The following is a 23,059-nucleotide window of genomic DNA, read 5'->3' on the forward strand; positions in this document are numbered from 1 at the left end:
TCTGCATCTTCAGTGGGGCTAGTTTAAACTCTAAGTAAAAGGTCCAGAGAAGTAATTCATTTGTAAGTGCCCTTGGCTCTGGGTCAGCTGCACACGATTTTTCTTTCAGTATTGAAAGGTAACTACTGCATTTTATTATCCATTCTTCTGTGCTCTTTTACTTAAAATATTAATCTCTTTGCCTAACATTTCAGGAAATCATCAAGGCATGGTTCATAGTACCGAGATGTTTCTAGGAGTGCACATGTGCTTAGAAAGATGAAACCAGATTATTTTTTAGTGTGCTAAGAAATAAACATGCAAAACAGTTAATTTTAAATAATCCATCTAATCGGTGTCTGTATGGGGGAGGGAGAGTCTGGAGCTAAGCAAGCCTTCCATGTGGGCAGTCTGAGCCACTAGAAAGATTTTAGCTGGAACTAAAATTCTTCGCTCTTCCTGGTTTCTCTGGGTGGATGGTTGTACTTCATACACGTTCACCTCCATTCTCTAGGGTACCATATATTTAGTTGACAACTGCCTCAATCATCAACTGTTTCTTGCTTCCACTGTCTTGGCCACATGCCAGGCAGTTTGAAAGGTAGAGGGGCCTTTAAAATGTGGTTTCTCACAGCCAGGTGCCTATGGAGAGACACGATGGAGCAGAAACAATTCAAGCCATTGTTCCCTTGGAATAGTGAAGATTCATAGAGATTGTGCCCACTCTCCCCCTCCCCTTTAATCCTCTTAAATGACTTTATGATATGAGAAATAACACTCACAATTTTCCATGTGAAGAAACTGAGGCTTGGTGAATGAAGTGTGGGTTTTCAGAGTCTGGTCTGAGGCCGTGGAGCCTTCTGAAGCCAGCATCTGCGATTCTCCTGTTGCAGGGGTTCCACCAAGGAGAGCCAGGAGAGATGTGGATGGGATCATGTCGTCTCCCTTGTATTCTCAAGATTCTGTTATTAGTCCACTTCTCTCTTGTTTGGAGAAAACCCAGATCATGAACACATGGCACTGCATTTCTTAGAAAGTAGAAAAATGGTCAAGGTCCCGAGTTGTTATGTTTGATGTTTAGAATGAGAGAGCACCTCTTTTTGAAGGGCGTAGTAAACTGAGGGTCTCAGATGCCCTCTGTGGTTAGAAATCTTTAAGTGCCACCTCCCCCATCTCTGTTGTTTGCAGGATCAGTGCTTACATTGAAGAAGAAGTCCAACGACGACTTCAGGACTTGCATCGCGTGATTGACGAGGATAGCAGTGCATCTGCAGATGTGGCGAGGGTGAGCTGAGGGAGCCAAGCCATCAGTCATTTGTTTTATTTTTTTAAGTTTGTTTTTTTTTTTTTAATGTTTATTTGTATTTGAGAGACAGAGACAGAGCATGAGTTGGGGAGGGACAGAGAGAGAGGGAGACAGAGAATCTGAAGCAGGCTCTAGGCTCTGAGGTATCAACACAGAGCCCAACGCTGGGCTCGAACTCATGAGATCATGACCCAAGCCAAAGTCGGATGCTTAACCGACTGAGCCACCCATGCACCCCATCATTAGTTTTCAAGGTGACCTCTCCATAAGTTGGTGGAGGTAGTGGTGATGGGCCCCCTTATTATTGTTTCTCAGTGAGAAAACTGAGATGCAGAATGTTCTCTAAAAATTAAATATAGCTTGGGTGGAGCTTAACATGTTATAAATAGTATTGGTTCAAGAGAAACTTTGTTTATTTAAGAATTTTGTACTTCTGGGGGAATTCTTAACTGAATATAGAGTCTACTAAAATGCTTTATTTACTTTGACTTATAAAGATTCTACATGTAACATTTTTCCGTTTTCTCCAAAAAATACAACCAATTTCCTTAAGTATTTAATTTTGCTTGATAAATTATCCTGAGTAGATATATAATTTTGCTTTTGAGAAGATACGTATTTGCGATGTTGATTTTTATCAAAATAGAAACATTTCATTCCTATTCCTCAAGTTAATAAGGGTCCTAAGGAAGTTTTATTTCATTTATTTAATTTATTGAATTTTATTTAATATGTTCATATTATTCTTAGAATTTTAAGATTAGGAATAGATGCTTCAGTTCCCTTACAGGCAGATAGAGCGATAGAGTCATACTTACCTTGGGAATATAAATTCTATAGAAGGGATGTCATTGTTGAGCAAGTATGTTTCTTTAGAATTTTGTTCCCATAAATATTTCTAATCAAATCAGTTTCTTTTCCCTCTATGAACAAGCTATAATTTAATATAGAGGGCTTTTTATTTTCTTATCAGGATAATGAGAAACTCCACAATGGCACCATTCAACGTAAGCTAAAATATGAGGTAGGTAATGATTTTTCAGATTGATAAGGTCGCCTTAAATTATGGCATGCTTGTGTGATTAAATTTTCTTAATGTTTGGTTGTGTAATTAGAATTTTGAAGTCCCAGTGAGATTAATGGCTAATAGGGAAGGCAAGCTATTATATGGACTTAAAATTAAACGGAATCCTGCAGGTTGAAAACTGCTTGGACTTTATTTGAATGGCATGTAACTGTGGTGGAGGCTCCTTGCCCAGTTTTTCATTTGTAACAGTATCCTTTCTCCTGGTCTGCATTTAAAAGGCAAATTATATAATCAGAATCAGATATGGGGTTTGGAAATGAAACTGAACACTTCTCAATGTTTTAAAAACCCTGCTCATTTTATGGACTGTGAGTTGGCAGTAGTACAAAGGACATACTCTCGGTTGATTAGCTTATTTCTCTGGTGGATTGTCAAACCAAGGTTTATTTGGGCATACGATTTGTAAGGTTTTACTTGTAGTATTTTCTTCCACTGAGGGACCTGTCCTTCCCATACATTCCTAAATTAAAAAACAAAACAAAACAAAAACAAACAAAACAAAACTAGGTGGTAGAAGTCTTACAGATGGCGCCCATATATTACAGAACAGAGAACAAGAGGTGAAGGGCTGGGTGCCCCACAGGAGGCTTAGCTGATTTTGGCCACTGCCACGCCTCCACCCCGGTGGTCCAGTAATGACATTGTCTTCCTCTAGACATCCTTCTCTCTAGCAGATAACCTTGTGAAGTGTAGGACGTTGCCTGTTATTTCTTTGTGTCCACTGTGCCTGGCCTGTAGCGGGGAAGCCTTTCACAGTGCTGGTTCGTAGCTCTGGTCACAGCAGTCTAACCAGGGCAGGTATAATTAAAGATTCCCACGAAGTGAACCAAGAGGCAAGAGAAATATGACTGAGGTTGAAATACTTGTCAATTTCCTTTTGGCCCTGTCATCTGATTTTCATTAAGTGTGCCCTGATTGCTTTTACATTTTGGACATACAGTCATGGACTTATTTTCACAACTAAATCTGACCTTTCGCAAATTGAGTCAAAGATCTTAGGATTTATTTTGGAGCAATTGAAATATTAGACCAAGAAGTGGATACTGTGGATCAATCCCGCACAACATATTTCTTTCAAACACTTGGCAATTTGTAAGATAAATAATATGGAAATTGATGTCCTGTGTGTGAATCAGATCATCCATTCTTAAATCATGTATCAATCAATATGAATAGCTTAGGCTTTCGATTTAACCTCTGCATTAATCTACACAATGAAACCAATGACTGCAGGAATCTTCATGTGCAAAAAGATTTGCAAAAGGTGCTTCCAACCCCCATTTCAACTGTTTTTGACATCTTGAACAGAAAAGGTATCTTGCCCCGCTGCTGCCCAGAGATGTCACTGGCCCTTCCGGCAGAGAAGAGGGGAGGGAGGTGGATCGGAACAACCATCCGGGTCCTCCCACGACACAGAGCATCTCGGCGTCTCCTGCTCCCTCCTCAGCATCGTGCGAGAGAGCCCACCAGCGAAGACATCGGTCCTCCGTACACAAGGTGTGGCAGAACAGTGATCGTGGATACGGTCATCCTGAGTGTGCAGGCTGTTTCCAACCAAAACGTTTCAGTCTACCTGAAATCACATTTCTTAACGAAAGTAACACCAGTGACACAAAACATCAGCATCGGTCCGAACATCTCAGTGATCTGATGACTCGTAAAGATAAACACAACTTGGGAATCGAGTCCAGCTGGACTTTGCTGCAAGATTTGTCCCAAGAAGTGCCTCTACATAATGGAAGCAAGCAGACCAGGCAAAGCAAGTTACTCTGCTTGGTCCTCTCTGAAACGGTTTCTGGTGAGGAGGGTGCCTCCCACAGCGTTCCTCAGCATGCACCCGCCGGGAAGTTTTGTGGTGAGCAGCAAGTCGAGAGAGAGTTAGATGCTAAAAAAGCTAACTCTCCACAGTCCCTGATAAATATCAGGACAGAAGGAAACAGCGGGTTGGGCTGTTTTTACCACAGGCTGGCAGACCTTTATAAAGATACCAGCAGTCACCTGCTACAGGCTGGCACAGAGGTGATCCGCCAAGCCGGGCATATAGGGAACCTGTGTGACCCCAGGGGGCTCACCTCCCATGTGATGACATTTATCAGAAGACTACCATTTCTGAAACACTTTCCCCTGGACACGCCCCTGAAGTCACAGCAGGCGTCATCAGAGCCTTATTCTTTCCCCAGAGAAGCTCAGGCTGGCAGCAGCGATCCTGAAGAGGCAGGAGCCGCCAGGCCAGCAGAGGGCACCATGCCTTTCAGAGCACCAGGCCTCACTGCTGCCTCTGCTGCTGCAGGATCCCCAGACTCCTCCGCAAGCTCAGTGCTGCACCTAGAATCTGAAGATTCTAGAAGGAGACCCGCATTTAAGCAGACTCTTTTGCGATTTCCAGCCCAGATGCTGAAACTTCAGGAGCAGCCTCTAAAAGACTTTCTTGAGCACGTGGCTTGTTCCATACCAGAACTCTCAGGCGACATAAAGGAAGTCAAAGGTGTTTACTGGCTTGCTGTTGCTAACTGCACAGAACCTGACCCTCAGCCAGCATGTTTGCTTCTGCTTCATTCCATGCTATATGCTTTGGTTCTGTCAGATAACCCTTCAGCCTCAATGTGCATTTTTCATGCTCTGCCTCTCTCTGGACTAGAGGAAATCCAAGTCGGCTTTGGTGGGCAGAGCATTAGACTCTTGGGCTCTGCAGAGAGTCTCCTGCTCACCGTATTTAGTTACAGCAAAACCCTCTGTCAACAGATTTGCGGTGACCTCCTGTGTGTCCTGATGCCCGAGTTTGATGCTGCTGTCCGCACTAATCACCCTTTGTTCCAACAAGATCTGGTTCAGCTTTCTCTTGACTGGAAAGCAGAAATCCCTGATTTAGTTTTGGCAGACGGTGTTCGGTTATCATCCAGATTCCAGGATACCTTGGTTGACATGATTTACTTTCTTCATGGAAATATGGAAGTCAACATCCCCTCTCTGGCAGAGGTACAGTTACTGCTCTACACGACAGTCAGAGTCGAGGGTGACCCCGGCCAAGACAACCTCCAGTCGTTAGTCCTTCTGAACACCCACATTGCCCTTTTGAGGGAAGATCGAGTTTTCTATCCCCACACTCAGTCTCTAAACACACCTTCTCCACGAGCACATTTTGATGTGACCAGATGTCGTGCTTTAAGCGAATTCAGGTATGTCGTTGTTCCAGAGAAGGAAACCTTGTCAACCGTCCAACTTGTCTTCCCAGAAAAACTCAGACTCCCATCAGATTCAAGAAATAGCCCAGCTGAGCACTTTGAAGGAGCCCAGAACGTCCATTTGTTCCCTGGCATGCCGTGCCCTGAGGGCAGTCAGAACGTGGCACCCGAGGTCTGGAAACTGACCCTCAGCTCTCAGGATGAGGCTCTGTGGCTCATCGCACACTTGACAAGGCTCTCAGGAGGAAACTTATAAAAATACTTGGCATATTTTTTGAGATTTTTAATAAAATGAACATTATGAGAATAGTCAAAGACCCGGAAAGGCTCTGTGTAGCTAACTGATTTGACACTAGAAAAATACAGACCTCTAAAATTGAAAATGTAAATATGTTAAGTATGTACAATTAAAAAAAAAGGCGGGGGTAGCAGAGCACTGATAAAATATCTTTATCACCACCCTGCTTCCTTTTCTTGAACCTCAGCCTTGTAAATTTGGGTCTGCCTCATTATTTGTTAGGTGATTAAAGCATTTCTGATTGTTTTTGGCTTCATGTCGACTTCTAGTAGGGTGGCTTGGAATCTGTCTGTGTCTGCTGGATTCCGGCAGGCTAATTTGTGCTGCTTGAAAAAGTGCCCGGTTGGCAGTGACCTTCACTGACATCCTCCGTTTTAGCCATGATTAGGACAGCTCTGTAGCAGAGCACATTAGTAATGCATCAAGCTTCCTGGAAGGACCCAGGGATTTAAAATACCCTCCTCTCACTATAATACATGGAATGGAGACAGCACCACATGCCCTGCGGTGTCTTCTTCCTCAGTTAATTGCCTTTTCCTTCCTCCTTTCAGACTTTTTGACTATTGCTTTCCAACCTATGTGCTTTCAACTCCTTACTTGTTGGTTTAGTTTTGACTACCCTTCCCCCTATGCCACATGCCCCCCCACATGCCAGGACTTTCTCCGAGCTTTTATATTTCTGTCCTGGAAAGACTCTTCATCTTCAAGTCTGACTTTTTCTAACGGCTTCTGTAAGCAATCTTATCAGCTGCAGGGTCACCTCAGAAGGCATTCGGCTCTTTCCTCTGGCCGCCCTCCCTCTCCGCCTCCCACCTAACACATCATCACTCACAGCCACTGACCAGCGTGTTCTGCTGGCCCGAGCTGGTCCGCTGGCCTCCCTTCTGAGATGAGTCATGCCCATGGCAGCCTCAGGTATGTCTCTCTTCACAAAGTATGATCCGGTACTCAGCTGCCCTCCTCCTCTGTGAGAGGCTTGAAACTGGGCTCTTCAGAAGCTCTCTCTCCTCCGAGTGACCCTTTCTTTTTTATCCATCTCTGTTCAACATTCCTATGAGGAATTGCGTTACGTGTCTTATATTTATTAGCTATTTCATCGGGTCCTAGGTTTCACAGCCAGTGTTCTCCTGTTTCTTGGATGTGTATGTTCTACTAAATTCCAGAGTCTTAGAAGGAAGGAGGTGGATTCTTCACTGCTCCATCCTCTCTCTTCCACTTCTAGCCGGGATCATGATGAGCTCATGGTAGCTACTCATTGAATGTTGCAGGCAGTTGAGCAAATCAGCGATTCCACGAAGCCATTTATATTAGCCTTGGCACGGAGGGGTCATTCTTCTGTTCTAGCCAGACCTTTGGATGATGTACAATATAAGTGCCGTAGCCCTCTCTTCATTTCTACTCCTGATCACTGATAGGGGCAGTGTCAAAGCTTAACCCAGAAACTCACCGGCTCCCTTTGGCTACAAAGTACAGACTTTCCTTCTTTCCCCCTCAGAACTAACAAGCTACTTAATGTGTTCTGTGCTTCATCATTGATTTTCCTCTCCCCAGGTGTGGGGCAGTAAACAGGAAAGGGCAGGAAACTGGCAAGTGTGTTAGGATTTACACACCGGTGGCTGCTGTCTTATCTGCAATAACCATGTAGAGGCTTTTTGACTTTTTGAGGCAATAGGGTTCAGATGTTTTTAGGTGGAGCTTGTTTTTGTCACTTCCACCCTTCCCCCCATGCACACATACACACCCTGTTGCCTTATACATGAAGGGTTTTGAGTCTCTGATGAGGATATCATTAAAATTAGTTAGCTTGTCATGTTTTTGGCCGGAAGATCTACTGTGGAAGGAATTTCTTAAATGAACCATGGTAGCCTTCTAATATCTTATCAATAATTTTCACATAACTTCCCCCTTTTTTTTGCTTTTTTCAGAAAATACTTTCTTAAAAATTGCCCCATTGATTAGTTTCTTAAGTATCCTTAATAAGAAGAACAGAACTAATGATCATGAAGAACAGAGGGAATGAACTTTGAGATGTTAGCAGAGGGACAGTAGAGTTGGGAGGGAAACAGTACATAAGCAGCATGAGAACTTTAACAAAGAATGAAAAATATTAGACAGACTTGCTTGTCTTCATAGATTTAAAAAAACATAATTCTATGTTATAAATTATGGTCTTTAATATTGTTCGTAGATGGAGCATGCAGCAAATACAAGCATTGCATAAACGTCCTATTATTCATTATAACATCTTCCGTCTGCTTATGACCCAGGTAGGCCACAATGAGGATTACATTCAGGTCTCACCACATAATAGAAGAGGCCTCTGGCAATTCAAATTTTACATGTCTCTTCTCTCACCTAAGCATACTTTTTATCTTGAGATCAAGTATGTTCCCTGATATGAGAATTTGATTTACTATCCATGAAGTAAGTAGTAAGGTTGTCATACCTTAGGTTGTCCCTGTAGAGGCCAGGGGAGTAGTGTTTGTGCCATTATCCACTGTGGCTTTAATCCTGCAGGCCTCCCTCTGTCTCCACTGGCTCATTCTTTAGGAGTTCTGGACCTGTGATGCTACTATAGGGAGCAAGTGTGAGCATCTCCATACTCAGCCTAACGGGGGATCGTCTCAGTTGTAATGAGTTCTTGCATCAAGAAAAAAAAAAAAAAAAGGTTCATACATACTTTGTTCTGTGGCATTTTCATTGTTGTAGCATAGGCCTAAACATTTACATTGTGGAACTTGTTAATGCATTCTAGACAATACCTCTTTGAGTACTTCGAAATACTGATTTCATCTGAATTTGATTAAAATCCATTTTGTTCACAGCTGCCTGTTTTACAGAATTGTGGTTGGCAGGGTGAATTTATTCAGCCTTTGTTGAAGAACATTTCAAAACAGTTTGTCTTCCCTTTCTCATTACTTAAAAAATGTAAGTGCATCCCTTGGAGAGAATACTTATGCTTCCCAAGTAATAATTACAGTAATTTTTATTTACATTCTTTTTCCTACATGATTTCAAGTTTTGAATGATAGATTAGAGCACTTTTATTAATGCTTCTTTGAAGGTCAAGCAGTCTTACTGGCTAGGCCAGTGTCTAGTGAGGTTATTTTGTTAATTTTCTTAATTTGCATGTTAGACAATTCTGATTCATTATTTAAGATATCTTTTGTGATAGGTATTATATCAGTCAGCTCTTGCTGGGTAACAAACAACCCATAAAAAAATAAAAAGCTTTTATTTCTTACTGATGGTTGTAAGTAGGTTGAGGTGGCTCTACTTGTAGGCTATGGATCATCTGAAGTTTAGATAGTGTTGGTCTACTCCTGATGTCTCATTTTGAGGTCTGTGCTGAAGGGTCAGTGGCCATAATAATGATGACAGAAGCACAGAAGATGCTGATGCATCATGTCTGCCAGTGTCCCACTGGCCAACACAAGTCATGCAACCAAGTCCAAAGTCCAGGGGCAAGGAACACTCGATCCACCAAGAAGCCATGGCAAGACTGGATATATGCTGCTGCAGGGAAAAGAAAAATTGGGACCAATAGTTCAGTCTGCATGGATATATTATGTCAAGGTCCTAAGGCTCTATTTAAAATAAAATTCAGATAAAGCTTGTAGGACTTCTCCCTAATGGAAGTATTCAGGTACTGGGAAGAACATATGTCATAGGACCATTGAAGTTACTTAGTTCAACTGGCTTTCCAATTTAGTCCTTTCTTGACACCTCCAGGACTGCTCACTCTCTACCTCACAGCAGTTTATTCAGTGGAACTGTTCTCATTGTTAGGCCATTCTTTCCATCATCATCTTTATTGTAATCTACATCTGTAGGGCCCATCCATCATTCGCATTCTTGGGTAACAGAATAGAACAAATCTGTTCCACAGTCTGTGTTATAATCTGACTGACCCTTCAGAGAAGACCATTATCTCTCTCACCTTCTCTGATTTTCCTTTTTTACCTCCAACATCCTTCAGTTCCTTTGTTGTTTCTTATCCAACATTGTTTCCAAACCACCACCATCCAATCTCTTGCTAGGGTTGCACCGTTGTAATTTTTTAAGACCTTCTTTATAAGGAATGGAACTGAATGATTCAGTTAGTAAGAAGGAAAGAGAGTCTGTTGTAAATCAGTCCTCCTGCCATTTAACACCTGGTTAAAATCTTTGGTGCTAAAGATGGCAGTGGATCCCAGTGATAACAATCCAAATCCCCCTTACATTGTGGTTGACAGTGTACCAACTTCTTTCCCATGTATGGCTCCTTTTGAGTCCCACAGTGATCCTCCTGGGATGGAGGAATTATCATCAATCTGCACTTCATATTTGGGAATTTAACTCAGAAAGGATCACTTGACTGAGAATTGGAATCAAACCCAGACCTTTGTCCAGAACATCTATTCTTTCCACAATGCCAAAGTCAGTTCCTGGTCACATTGTCTGGGTAAATTTTTTTATTGATTTATTTTTCTCATGGGGATGACTATACTAGGGATAAATATTTGGAAGAACTATGAAGTTGATTCTTTTCTGACTTGTAAATTCTTTTATTGGAATTTCTAGACATTGAAGATTATTTCTCTTTTTATGAGTTATATTTTCCCCCCAAAATTCCCGTGCAGATTTCTTTGCAATTCCCTTGTTCCATTGTATGAACCTTATGTCTCCTTTTTGCTCTCTGCATTTTTATCTCCTATAGAAGAGAAGCGTAGGTAAAGTCATAATGCGAATATGGTATAGATAACCTTGTATGCTCAATGTCGCTGCTTTACCTGAAGTTCAAACAATATGCTCTACAGATACCTGAAAGAATCTTCCCCTCCCTCCCAAATTTAATTTCTCTTGGGCCTTAGAACCGAGCACAGATTGAACCAAAACTAGGGCTCAGCAAGAATTAGTGAGTGAAGATGCGCGATCCTTTTGTGGCTAATCATGGACACTGTAGAATTGGAAAGGAGAAAAGTTGATTTTCCCTCCTGAACATCCCAAATTGCCAATGTTTGTGTTTGGTATAAGAACTGCTTAGCAATTGTTGCCCTGTTCTCACTTATACTGGATCCATTCTTTAGTCTTTTTAAAATTTCATCCATTTAATGATGAGTTATCCCGAGAAAATGACCATTAAAGGGGCTAGTCTTTGGTGCTCTAGAGAAAGATGGTAACGTTCTTAATGATTTCAAGTTAAAACATTCATCAGATACCCAGTGTTTCCAAATCTTGAAATAACGTTGATCAACTCAGATCTCTATGGATGAAATCATCTATTCTGGTAAGAATCCTGGATCAGGAAATGTTAGCCATCCTTTTGGATTTACCCTAAATCCACTAAGAGTAAATAAGATATTCCACAAATATTTATGTCCAACGGCTTGTCATTTTCTGGGTAGTTTATCCCTAAAGATATATATCAAAATTGAAGAAATACTCCTTTATTTGAAAACCTTTATTTCTGTTTCCTCATGCAAGTTTTTTTAACTCACTTTAAGATAAGGTTAGCACTGTTTCTTCATGCCCTGGTGGTGTTAAGTCCTCACCTTGACCAACATGGTCAGGAGATACCTGTGGCATGTGTGGCTACATCTCTTAGCAAACTCCAGTTCAGCTCTATGTACTTAGCCTTCAGAGATGATGTGGTATTAGCTCAAGATCCCTTCATGACAGGGGTGCCTGGGTGGCTCAGTCGGTTGAGCATCTGACTTCGGCTCAGGTCATGATCTCGTGGTCTGTGAGTTCGAGCCCTGCGTCGGGCTCTGTGCTGACAGCTCAGAGCCTGGAGCCTGCTTTGGATTCTGTGTCTCCCACTCTCTCTGCCCCTCCTCCATTTATGCTCTGTTTCTCTCATTCTCAAAAATGAATAAATGTTAAAAAAAAAAGTTTTGAAAAATAAAAAAGATCCCTTCATGACAGAGGCAGGCTTCACCTTCCAGAGATGAATATAAACATGTCTTGGCTCTTTATTCATAATTTGGACTTGCTCACACAAGGTACCTTTATTCTCTGCTTCTGATAACATGGCTAATACTTGAAAATATAACTGATCCCCTAGCCCTCCCTCTGTCCCAGACCTCTGTTTTCAAACCTCCTGGGCATAGGAAGTCCTTGATATAAAATGGCTCTAATTAGAATTATCAATGTGGCATGTGTGGTGGAAAAAAGGAGGGAATAGAAATATGTGCTATGCTGGGAACAGAGAAGGGAGAATTGGTAGTTTTGTCGAAGCTGATAAAAACCCAGGTTGCCTATATTTTAGAAAACCTTGGATATTTGGCTCTAGGAGATCAGACGGCAGTCCTTAGGTCTGACCTTGTCCTAGTCAGAGCATACACTGAATTCAACCATCTGGTACATAATTAGAGTATTTAGGGGAAATGTTGATGACTCCCTGTAGAATTGGTCCATTCTGTGCCCTCTGCAGTGTCGACATTGATCTGAGTGGATGTTAATGCCACTTCCTATTAATTTCCTTAACTTGTCCCTTTTGAAGGAGACAGCCTTAGTGGGAAGAGAAGATTCTAATCTGAATATTCAAAATATAGTCTGTGATCTGCCTGCTTTTTTTGGCTGAGGACCCGACTATAGTGTTTCCCCAACAACAGAAAAATAGCATATTTGTTGACACAAGACATTATTTCATTAAAAGCTACCAGAAGAGTATTTCTTTGCATTTTATTTTAAAAGATGTTTCTTATGTATAGGAGTATAATCCAAGTTACTAATTATGTACTTTTCCTTGACCTTTCATTTCTAAACAGAACCCACTCCACAAGGCATTTAAAGTTCCTTGAAATGTCCTGCGTATTTATTCAGATCTGCTGTAAGATGTGTATCCAGCCTTTCATGTTTCTTTACCTCCTCCTGTGATGTATGACCAATTTCCCTTCCGTGTCTAAGCATCTTCTTTGCCACATGTAGAAAAACCATGACTGATTCCAAAATAAATAGCTCCATAGAAATTTAAAAGCTCCCTTAAATAATAGGATATAACATGATACAGCACACATTTACTTGTCTAGTATAAAACTCAACATATTCAAAACATAGCTACTTTCAAATAAAAAATAAATTTCTGAAACATGTGTGTTAGTTTTCCTTCCTCTCTAACATAAACATAGTTTAGGGGAATGTCAGGAACCTTTCACACTGTATTCTGAGAATTCTACATTTCTCATGAAATTGACTTCAAAAAATAGTTTCTAAAAATCACATTGCAGCAGTGATTTGATAGAAACACATACTCTTTAGATTTGTCTCTCTGTTCATCTATCTGTAGATAAAGACTCAAACATCTTCAGATCCTTAGCAGTTATTTTTCAGTTACCCATTTCCGTAGTTGTACATTTCTCTATACTTGTTAATATGGAGTTACTCTGAAATCTGAGATTGAAGTAAACTGTGACTCTGGGCGATAGTGAGGACTCTGGTAATATTTCTAGCCCCTAGCATGCTAAATAATGAAGAGAGAAATATCAGTCTTCTCAGCACCAGATGTGGCTGAACTTGCTGTCTGATCCTGCGGTTGGGGCAGTGGCTCAGAACTGTGTTCTGTGGTATACGTGCAGGTGCTGATATATAAGGGGCCGTCCGAAATTTAGATGAGATACATAAACATTACAGGATCCAGTTCCTCTCAGATAAATGGTCTCTACTTCTTTCATATACCCAGTTAAATTATCAAAGGCAAGAGTTTTTGTCTTTAAAGGGTGTATAATCCCAAGCTCCAAGCAACTTTCATTAGGGATTATTTCACAATTATAAAATTGTTAGAAACAGAGAACTTTCCAGTCCTAAAATGGCTATGTAGTAACCAGACCATCAATTTCAGTCTTATCCCACTTTGAATGTTGACTTATAAAAGGAGAAAGCTAAGTTGGCTAACTTTAGAATGTAATCCATCTGGAGTGGAGAAACCAAATCTTTGTTCAAAATTTGATGCAGTTGAGAAAAAACTAAAGGTCTTAGAAATTACAGAGACTTTGTAGAAGTTATTTTGTATTCTCAGGACCTATTCTCAGGACCTCGTGAATGGTACCTTGTGGGTGCTCAGTAAAAGATACCAATGTTTGATGTATATCCTAAGGGGGCCTCTAAGAAAAGGCATTTAGAAAGTTGAAGCCTCCATTGTTCGGTTAATAATATACACGGGTGATTTGGGCTGCAGCTCTTCCTCAGTAAAAGTCATGACATTTTATTTATTTATTTATTTTATTTTTTATTATTTTTTAAATTTTTTAACATTTATTAATTATTGAGAGGCAGAGAGAGTGAGCGAGCAGGGGAGGGGCAGAGAGAGAAGGAGACACAGAATCTGAAGCAGGCTCCAGGCTCCGAGCTGTCAGCACAGAGCCTGACACGGTGCTCGAACTCACGAACCATGAGATCATGACCTGAGTCGAAGTCGGACACTTAACCGACTGAGCCACCCAGGTGCCCCAAAAGTCATGACATTTTAGATAGCCATGTGTATATTCTTGTTTTTCTCACTCAGTGCCCCCATCAAAGTGTTTTGTTTTTTTAAGTTTTTATTTTAATTCTAGTTAACATCCAGCATTACATTCGCTTCAGGTATAGAATATAGGAATTCAACAAGTTCCGTATAACACCCGGTGCTCATCATGACAAGTGCACTCCTTAATCCCCATCATCTATTTAGCCTACCCTCCACCCGTCTCCCCTTTGGTAACCATCAGTTTGTCCTCTGTAGTTGAGAATCTGTTTGTTGCTTTGTCTCTCTCTTATTTTTTCCCTTTGCTTGTTTATTTTGTTTCTTAAATTCCACATGAGTAAAATCATATGGTATTTGTCTTTCTTTGATTTACTTTGCTTGGCATAATACATTCTACCTCCATCTATGTCATTATGTCATTGCAAGTGGCAAGATTTCATTCTTTTTTTGTGGCCGAATAGTATTCCATTGTGTGTGTGTGTGTGTGTGTGTGTGTGTGTGTATACCACATCTTCTTTACCCATTCATCTATTGTTGGACACTTGGGCTGCTTCCATATTGTAAATTGTAAATAATGCCGCTATAAACCCCTGTCACAGTTTTAAAATCCTCCTAGAATTTACTTGTCAGTCTGCTTCTGACCAGAAGTCCTGCAGGGTGGGACACTGTCATGTTCACAGTTGGGTTTTTGCTCTATAGATGGGATTTGCTAAATACCATGCCCACTTCCATAGACATGAGACTGAGGTGCAGAAAGGGTGGGTGGGTGACTGTTACACTGAGACCAAGACCTAATGCTAGGATTTGATTCTGGGTCTTCTCTTTCCCCTCTCTGAATCTTTGAGGTGAACCCCACGTGCAATCCCAAGTGATTGCTTCAGGGATACCCCTAATGGTAGAGTTTCAATACCAAGTGTATTACACTTGATGTTGTTATCCACACCTTTTTAAACCCCCCTAATACACATAATAATACTGTTCCTAGTGCATTTAATTACTTTTCTTCCTTCTTCCTTTTCCTAATTCTAGCCTCTTAGCATAGAGAGAGCTCCTCATCAAATGAACTGTGGTATTGGCCTTTGGGTCTAACTGGTAGGAAGGACCAGGTTCCTCCTAAGGTAGAGCATGTGGGTCTTCGTTTCCCAACTAGTATTATCAGTTGCCAGAACCCCCACAGCTGCCAACTGCCAACTTTGTGAGTTTGAGCCCCATATCAGGCTCTGTGCTGACAGCTCAGAGCCTGGAGCCTGCTTTGGATTCTGTGTGTGTGTCTCTCTCTGCCCCTCACCTGCTCATACACTCTCTCTCAAAAGTAAATAAACATTAAAAAAAATAATATATATATATATGTATGTAACATATATGTATGTAACATATATATGTGTATGTAACATATATATATATATATATATATATATATATGTAGTTATGAAACATGGCATAGAAGGGGCATCTGGGTGAATCAGTCAGTTAAGTGTCTCACTCTTGGTTTCAGCTCAGGTCATGATCTCATAGTCCACGGATTCGAGCCCCACATTGGACTCTGCACTGACAGCAGAGCCTGCTTTGGATCCTCCCTCTTCCTCTCTTTCTGCCCCTCCCTTCCTTGAGCTCGCTCTCTCTCTCTCTCTCTCTCTCACTCTCAAAATAAATAAATAAATATTTTTTAAAGAGCATGGCATGGAAGATTTCAGGGCTTAGGCAGTAGAGTACGAACTTTATGGCTAACACATAGCCATAGGTCAAAGACATTTCTTAACAGTAGATGTGCTTTTTGAAAATAAATAAAACCACTAAATTATTTCTCTTCCTTTTCACCCTTCAAAGAGATAAACATATTCCATGCTTCAGGAAATGTCTATCTTTCCAGTAATTTGGAAACATACTGTCAGTGAACTGAAAGGTCTTTGGCAATGTGCACATTGAGAAACTCTTTTCTTTCTTTTTCTTTCTTTCTCTCTTTCTTTCTTTCTTTTTTTTTTTTTTTTTTTTTTAGAATTTCCACGGTGGCTTTTGACATCAGAGACAACTAAGTAGGTGTACCATTGCCATAAAATTAACAGTTCTTGTTTTGGGTGACCAGCCACACGGGGAAAAAATTAGAGGCTCTAAAAGGCTTTGGTAACTTCATACCATGCCAAAATGTTTACGGGGTCAGCTAGATAAAAGCAGTAATCTAAGACAAATTATACACCTGTCTGTCATCCAGAAATCTGAGCTTTCATTCCCACACAGCTAGGCTGGACCCTCCACATTACACCTGGCTAAGGATCCAGGACCACATATTACTCAGTGTTTCTTTTTAGTCAAATAAGTGAATTTTACTGCATAATCATGGCATTCCCATCTTCTTAAATTCTGTGTATGTTGGTTGAAATGTTCATTTGCTGACTTTATCTCAGGTGAAGTTATTCAAAAATTTCATGATGGCAGTATAAATGGTGATGGCGATGGGCCAGCAGGCATCATGGGGCACTGGGTTAGCCTGAGTTCAAATCCTAGCTCTGCCACCTGCCTTTGTCACATTATCTCAATTCGCAAACTTTGGGCCCTCACCTGGTAAGTAGGGTTCAGTAACAATTAATACCTCATAGGGAGATCGTGAGGATTAAATGAAATGATGCAGAAATGCATTAAATGAACTGTTTAGCACAGTCCTTAGTATATAGTAAGTATTCAATGAATGCTAACTATGATTACGGTAATTAATCTTTTATTACTGCTACTGGTTTAAAAACATATTTTCTTACGTTTTCTAAAGCCCCAGGTTAGCGCAAATGATAAGGATTGTTCAGAGATTTCTATCCATTTATACTCAAGAGAACTCATTTTGAAGATTTATTTTTTTCATAATGCTTCTTTCTCAAACCCCTCTGGCTTCCCACCATCCAGACCATAAATGTTTGTCAGAGCCAGGCTGATTATTAATCAAATAAAGCCTAAAGAAAATACTTGGTATTTATTTTAATTGTGGTTTAAAGAGCTTTCCCCACCATACTGGCTTATAAAAATGCCTAGAAGTTAAAAATGAAGTAAATTTGAATAAAGTCTTTAGCTTTTGGAGCTATATGTACAGCAATCTGATAGTCTGTGAAAAGAAAAGAAGTTTGTCAGATGATCAAGTCTTTTCAGAAAGGAATCTGGTTTACACTGATTTTTTTAAAAGTCGGGATATGTAATCTGTCTCTTTTTTCGCTTGTTCTTATAAATTGGAAGGAACTTCAAAGCCAAACAACATTTTGAAGTGCTTTTGCCCTAATTTCTTGGAATAGTATACCTCAAGAAATGGTCTTTTGTGATGAGAGAAACTTAGCATTTCTCTTTCAAAGGAAGCCATCGTTTTTCTAAATAAACTCTACTAGTTTGATGCTCTCTTCTTTGCTTGAAACACATTTTCTCCCACCTGCCCAAACATGGTTTTTTCTGAAGAGTGATCTGGGTTTCTCTTTGTTCTCCCCATCTGATGTGCCTTTGATAGAGGATGGTTTCTCGCTCTTTGGGAGCAAATCCAGACGACCTGAAGGACCCAATTAAAATTAGTATTCCACGCTATGTGCTCTGCGGGCAAGGGAAGGACGAGCACTTCGAGTTTGAGGTCAAGGTAAGTGCCCCTTCTTTACTCTTCTGGAGGAATGGAGGCTTGAAGCTCCCAGGGCTTTCTCTGTCTATATACATATATACATATGAAAGGAGATGAAGCTACATGTGAACATGTTGTTTTAAAGCATATTGGTCATGCCCTCCTTTAAACTGATATGTGAAAGTCTAGACTGTAAAACATGGAGGGAAGTTATGCCATAGAAGGTGGTGGTGGCTGGGGAGTCAGGCAGACACGGGAGAAAGTTCTTGTCACCAGCCCTACAGGCAGGGTGACCAACCCTTCCAGGTTATCCAGGACTGTTTTGCTTTCAGCACTGAAAGTTCTACGCCCTGGGAAACCAGTTCATGCCAGGCAAACCAGTGCAGTCGGTCACCCTATCCCTGGTGACCTATCCCTGGGCTTAAGCTCAGTTTTCTTATCTATAAAAGTGGGAATAATAATGTTTATGTTACAAGGATATCAGTGCACATAAAGTTATAACAGTTGCTATAATTACTACTGCTGCTTTTAGTGTTGTTTCTATTAGTATTAATTTAGGAAGCTTTCCTAATCCATTTTAGTCATGATTTGATTTATACAACTTTTCAGGAAGAAATGTGCCTGCTTCCTTACATCACACTTTCCAAAATAATGACTTCATCTTATTCCTAATTTAGTTCCATTGACTCATAACAATTCATTAAATATTGCTGGATGCTCTCCTCTCTTCAAAGAATTAATGATTAATAATAACACTTCTTTGTTTTCAAGGCTAGGCAAGGGTATTGATGTAATAACATCCACTAGGGTCACCAGTATATGGCTGTGTGAGGGTGTTCTTGGAGGTGAACATCAGGCTGGGAATCTGGACGCTGAGGTCTTTAGGCTCTGATTCTGTTGCTGTTTGTTGAGTGATGCTAAGTCTTTTACCTTCTCTGAGCCTCAGTTTTCTCACTGGTGAAATGCGGAAATTGGATTACACCGGTGGTTTCCAAATTTCTTCTTAGCAAAGACGTTTGTTGAGAAAATAATTATGAGGAAGGACACTGTGGAAAGCAGATCAGCATGGAGCTGCTGTGGGGGGAGAGGGCGGAGGGAGCCTGAAGCCAGCAGTCCCCACCCCCACCCCCAACATGCCCCTTGGTGGGGAGTGGAGCCCCTGGGTCCTTAGGGATCTCTCCCTTTTAGGCATGCATATTCATTTTCAGTCTTCCAGGAGAAAGAGTGCAGATGAGTTTTATAATTAATCAAGTTCTCAGATTCTTATCTCTATATATTGTTTTCCTTTTTATTTTTTAAACCTAGGCTCTAATTTATATATTTGAGGTCCCTGCTGAGAGTACATGATGTCTGGGGGGGGGGGGGGTGTGGTATTTTGAACGTCACTGACCAGATTGTGTGGTTTCTTATTAAAATGTTATGCCATGTCCAGGAGCCAGTACTTCTCACCGCCCCTGACTGTATGCCTAATGCCTGCTCAATTTCTGTTCTCAATCGTTTGAAATTGTATGTGTGTGTGTGTGTGTATTTAGAGTTCCCTTTGTACATACATGTAATGTTATATACATTTATCAAAATACTCTCTGAAGGTATGTGTATTATTTCTATATTTAAAAAAAAATTTTTTTAATGTTTATTTTTGAGAGAGAGAGAGCATGCGCAAGCGGGGCAGGGGCAGAGAGAGAGGGAGACAAAATCCAAAGCAGGCTCCAGGCTCTGAGCTGTCAGCACAGAGCCCGACACGGGGCTTGACCTCACGCACAGTGAGATCATGACCTGAGCCGAAGTCAGAGGGTTAACCGACTGAGCCACTCAGGCACCCCAGTCCATATTTTTAATTAGAGGGTAAAGACTGGCTTTCACCAGCTCAGAATTTGAATTCTCCTAAACAGAGAGCTCACAGCACTGGAGAACATGCAATGATTTTCATTGGTGCATAGATATATTTTATTTTAATAGATAAATGTGTTAATAAAATATAACCATTAAATTGATTTCATGCCTAAAAGATAAGATCATGGATAAAGAAGATACTTAGTTGATTTAGTATGATCTCACTTATATGTGGAACCTAAAAATAAAAACCAAGCTCATAGATACAGACAGATTGGTGGTTGCTGGGGTGGGTGAAATGGGTGCAGGTGGTCAAAAGGGACAAACTTCCAGTAATAAAATAAATAACTCCTGAGGATGTCAAGTATGGCTTCGTGATTATAGTTAATAATGCTGTATTCCATATTTGAAAGTTGCTGGAAGGGTAAATCTTTAAAAGTTCTCATCATAAGGAAAAAAATGTTGTAACCATGTGTTGTGACAGATACTCACAAGACTTATTGAGGTGATTGTTTCGCAATATATACAAATATTGAATCGTTGTATTATACACCTGAAACTAATACGATATATGTCAATTATACTTCAAGAATTAAAAAAAAGAAAAGAACTAGAAAAAAAAAAACTGAGTTGATTTAAATAAAACTGGCAGGCAAATAATAGTCCAGGCCTTATCAGATCTGGCCAAAATTGTGAAGATCATTCTGTGAAGGCAAGTTAGAGAACCCACATACAGAAAATCGTATGGGACCTTTCAGAATCCTGGCTTTCAATTCAGAATACATAAAATCCAAATCCAAAGAGTTTAGCTTTCTTTGAACTTATCAAAGCCAAGTTCTGAAAGCATATCAATTGCTCTGCTTCCTTCTTGTACTTATCCCAGCTGCTGTAATCGGCATCAGGAATGGCTTGTTAACACTTGCCGGAGAATCCCTAGTTCTCTGTGTAGGAAGGGCTGGCATGCATTGGCAGGTAGGTGTGCTGAGGGTCTGACATTCTTCTGGGGTTACTAGTCACAGAAACATCAGGGCCCCAGTACTAGAACATGACCTGAATATACTGCCCCTCCCCTGAACAAAACAAAAACGGCCGCACCCCAGCAAAGGCTTAGCTGTTGGGATAGTGCTGGGTGCGCCAATGTCCTGTCCAGGCTCCACCAGTTAACCTTACAAGCCGTAGTCTCACTGTGCCTCATCTGTAAAATGGGGATAAAGAGACCTACCTGGTTGGATTAGTATGAACAGTGCATGAACTTAGGTCATGTAAAGTATTTAGAACGGTGCCTGCCACATGCTAAGTGCTGGATAGGTGTTTGTTTTTAAAAAATAGGTAAATTTTTATTTAAAAAAATTTTTAAGTTTATTTATTTATTTTGAGGGAGATAGGGAGAGAGAAGGAGGAGGAGCAGAGAGAGAGAGAGAGAGCGAGAGAGAGAGAGAGAGAGGGAGAGAGAGAGAGAGAGAGAGAAAATCCCAAGCAAGCTATGTGCTGTTGGTGCACAGCCTGACACAAGGCTCAATCGCACGCACCATGAGATCCTGAGCAGAAATCAAGAGTTGGATGCTTAACTGACTGAGCCACCCATGTGCCCCATAAAATAAGTAAATTTTTAAAAGGCACAAGGAATGACTGAGATTTTACCCTCGGAATCCTCTTAATGACTTTGGATGTATAGTTGTATCTTTGAGAGTTTGGGGGTTTTGTTTTGTTTCCATTTTGATTGTTAATTCCCCCTTAACATTCCTGAATTCTAAAATTAAGCATGGCAACCTTTTCCATCCATGATTTGACTATTTGATGCATTGACAGTTTTCTAGGACAGTCACACTTGTGATAACAGTTTGGCTACTACTAAAGTCTTTTCTTGATGAACCGGTGGCTTTCAGGCAGCTAAGGTAAAAAGTATTATTTTTTTAAGTCTATTCTATTTAGTTTTAGAGACCTTTTTTGAAGGAAAATCTGATGTTAATGTAGATAGATATTTTATACTATAATACTATATACTCCAGAGAAATCTTCACTCCTTCTTTTTTAAACAAAAGCGATTTCTGTTTTCTGTTCTTCCCCTGTTATGGTCTTCAAAGTCTCCTGGGATCCTGAATATACGCAGCAAGGCTCTGTCACCAACAGGGAACGGTCTTGTCAATGATGTCAGACCCCGGCTGACTGTATAACTTGCTCCGTGGTCACGGCCGGTTCATTTAAGGGGCCAAGCTGGCCCATGAACACACGGCGCCCACTGGGTTCAAGTCTCCACAGGCTGAGTTTGCCCCAAGGAGTGGGGCAGGGAAGACAGCGTCTGGTGTTATAGCTGCCCCGAGCTCTGTCTTTCAGCTTCTCCCTCACCCTTCCTGTTCCCTCTGCCTCCTGCCCTTTTCTGCCTGCCTTTCCTGAGGTAGCATTTATTACTTAAGTTATTGCTTCTTCCTGGCCACTTTCATTTTAATCCCCAGTCGAGTGGCTCTGATTGGGCTGCTCCTTGCTGAATGAAGTAGTCATGAGCCAGGTTAAGGTACTCTCTGAGGTCAGGTGTGAGGAGTGGAATTTGGGGGAGGAAGGAGGACAACAGTGGTTCTTAAATGCTCACCTTCTGGTCCCTGATGAGTTCAAGGAAGTTCCCATTGCTGGGATTTAAAATGAGAAAAGTAGACTTTTTCATTAAACTAAAATTTAATTCAAAAGGACTGTCTTTTTCAAATCTTCTGTATACAGGGATTAAAAATATCTTTCTCTTATGAAGTAACTATGAGAATAGATACATATACAGGTTTTTGTTTTCTGGTCCCATTTGATTTTTTTCAGTTAATTTTGTTGAGGCATAATTTACATACAATGAAACGCATGTATTTAAGTGTAGTTTGACAAGTTTTGATGTGCGTATACCCATGCAACCAGCACATCGATCAAGACTTAGGACTTTTCAGTCATTCCAGAAAGTTTCTTGTGCCCCTTTACGGTGAGTGGCCCTGCACAGCTGTCTGCGACTATAGATGAGTAGTGTCTGTTCCAGCATGCCGTGGAGATGTGGCTGGCAGCAGTTACTTTTCCATGTCTGGCTCCTTCCACATAGCGTGATGTTTTGGAGATTCATCCATATAGCTGACTGGAACAGTAATTTGTTTTTTGTTTTTTTATTACTAAATAGCCTCCCATTGTATAGATATATCATGATTTGTGGAATGGTATTTATCTTAATGTCCTTACTTGACAATACAGAAAGCTGTGATCTCCATGATGCACTCCCTTCACACCCCTTGCCACCCACTTATTTTGCTCATCCTTGAAGGACACATGCCTGGGAGACCCGGAGCGAGGGCCTTGGTTCCCATCACCATTGTGGTTATGCCTTCC

General features: G+C 40.8%; 1 protein-coding gene across 6 annotated transcripts in view; it reads left to right on the plus strand.

The window, feature by feature from the left end:
* KIF16B (kinesin family member 16B) overlaps positions 1–23,059 on the plus strand; it is a 289,905-nt gene that overhangs the window by 195,589 nt on the left and 71,257 nt on the right. For 3 of the 6 annotated variants that reach the window (XM_078444288.2, XM_078444289.2, XM_078444290.2), the window contains 3 exons: positions 1,168–1,264; positions 2,259–2,309; positions 3,681–6,098. In XM_078444288.2, coding sequence (XP_078300414.2) covers positions 1,168–1,264; positions 2,259–2,309; positions 3,681–5,810 — 2,278 coding nt within the window. In that variant the 3' untranslated portion in view covers positions 5,811–6,098. Of the gene's footprint in view, positions 1–1,167; positions 1,265–2,258; positions 2,310–3,680; positions 6,099–17,773; positions 17,897–23,059 lie in introns of those variants that run through there. The other 3 variants (XM_060611715.3, XM_060611717.3, XM_060611723.3) reach the window with 1 other exon arrangement.

This window comes from Panthera onca, chromosome A3, assembly GCF_046562875.1.
Source record: "Panthera onca isolate mPanOnc1 chromosome A3, mPanOnc1 haplotype 2, whole genome shotgun sequence".
Lineage (NCBI taxonomy): Eukaryota > Metazoa > Chordata > Mammalia > Carnivora > Felidae > Panthera > Panthera onca.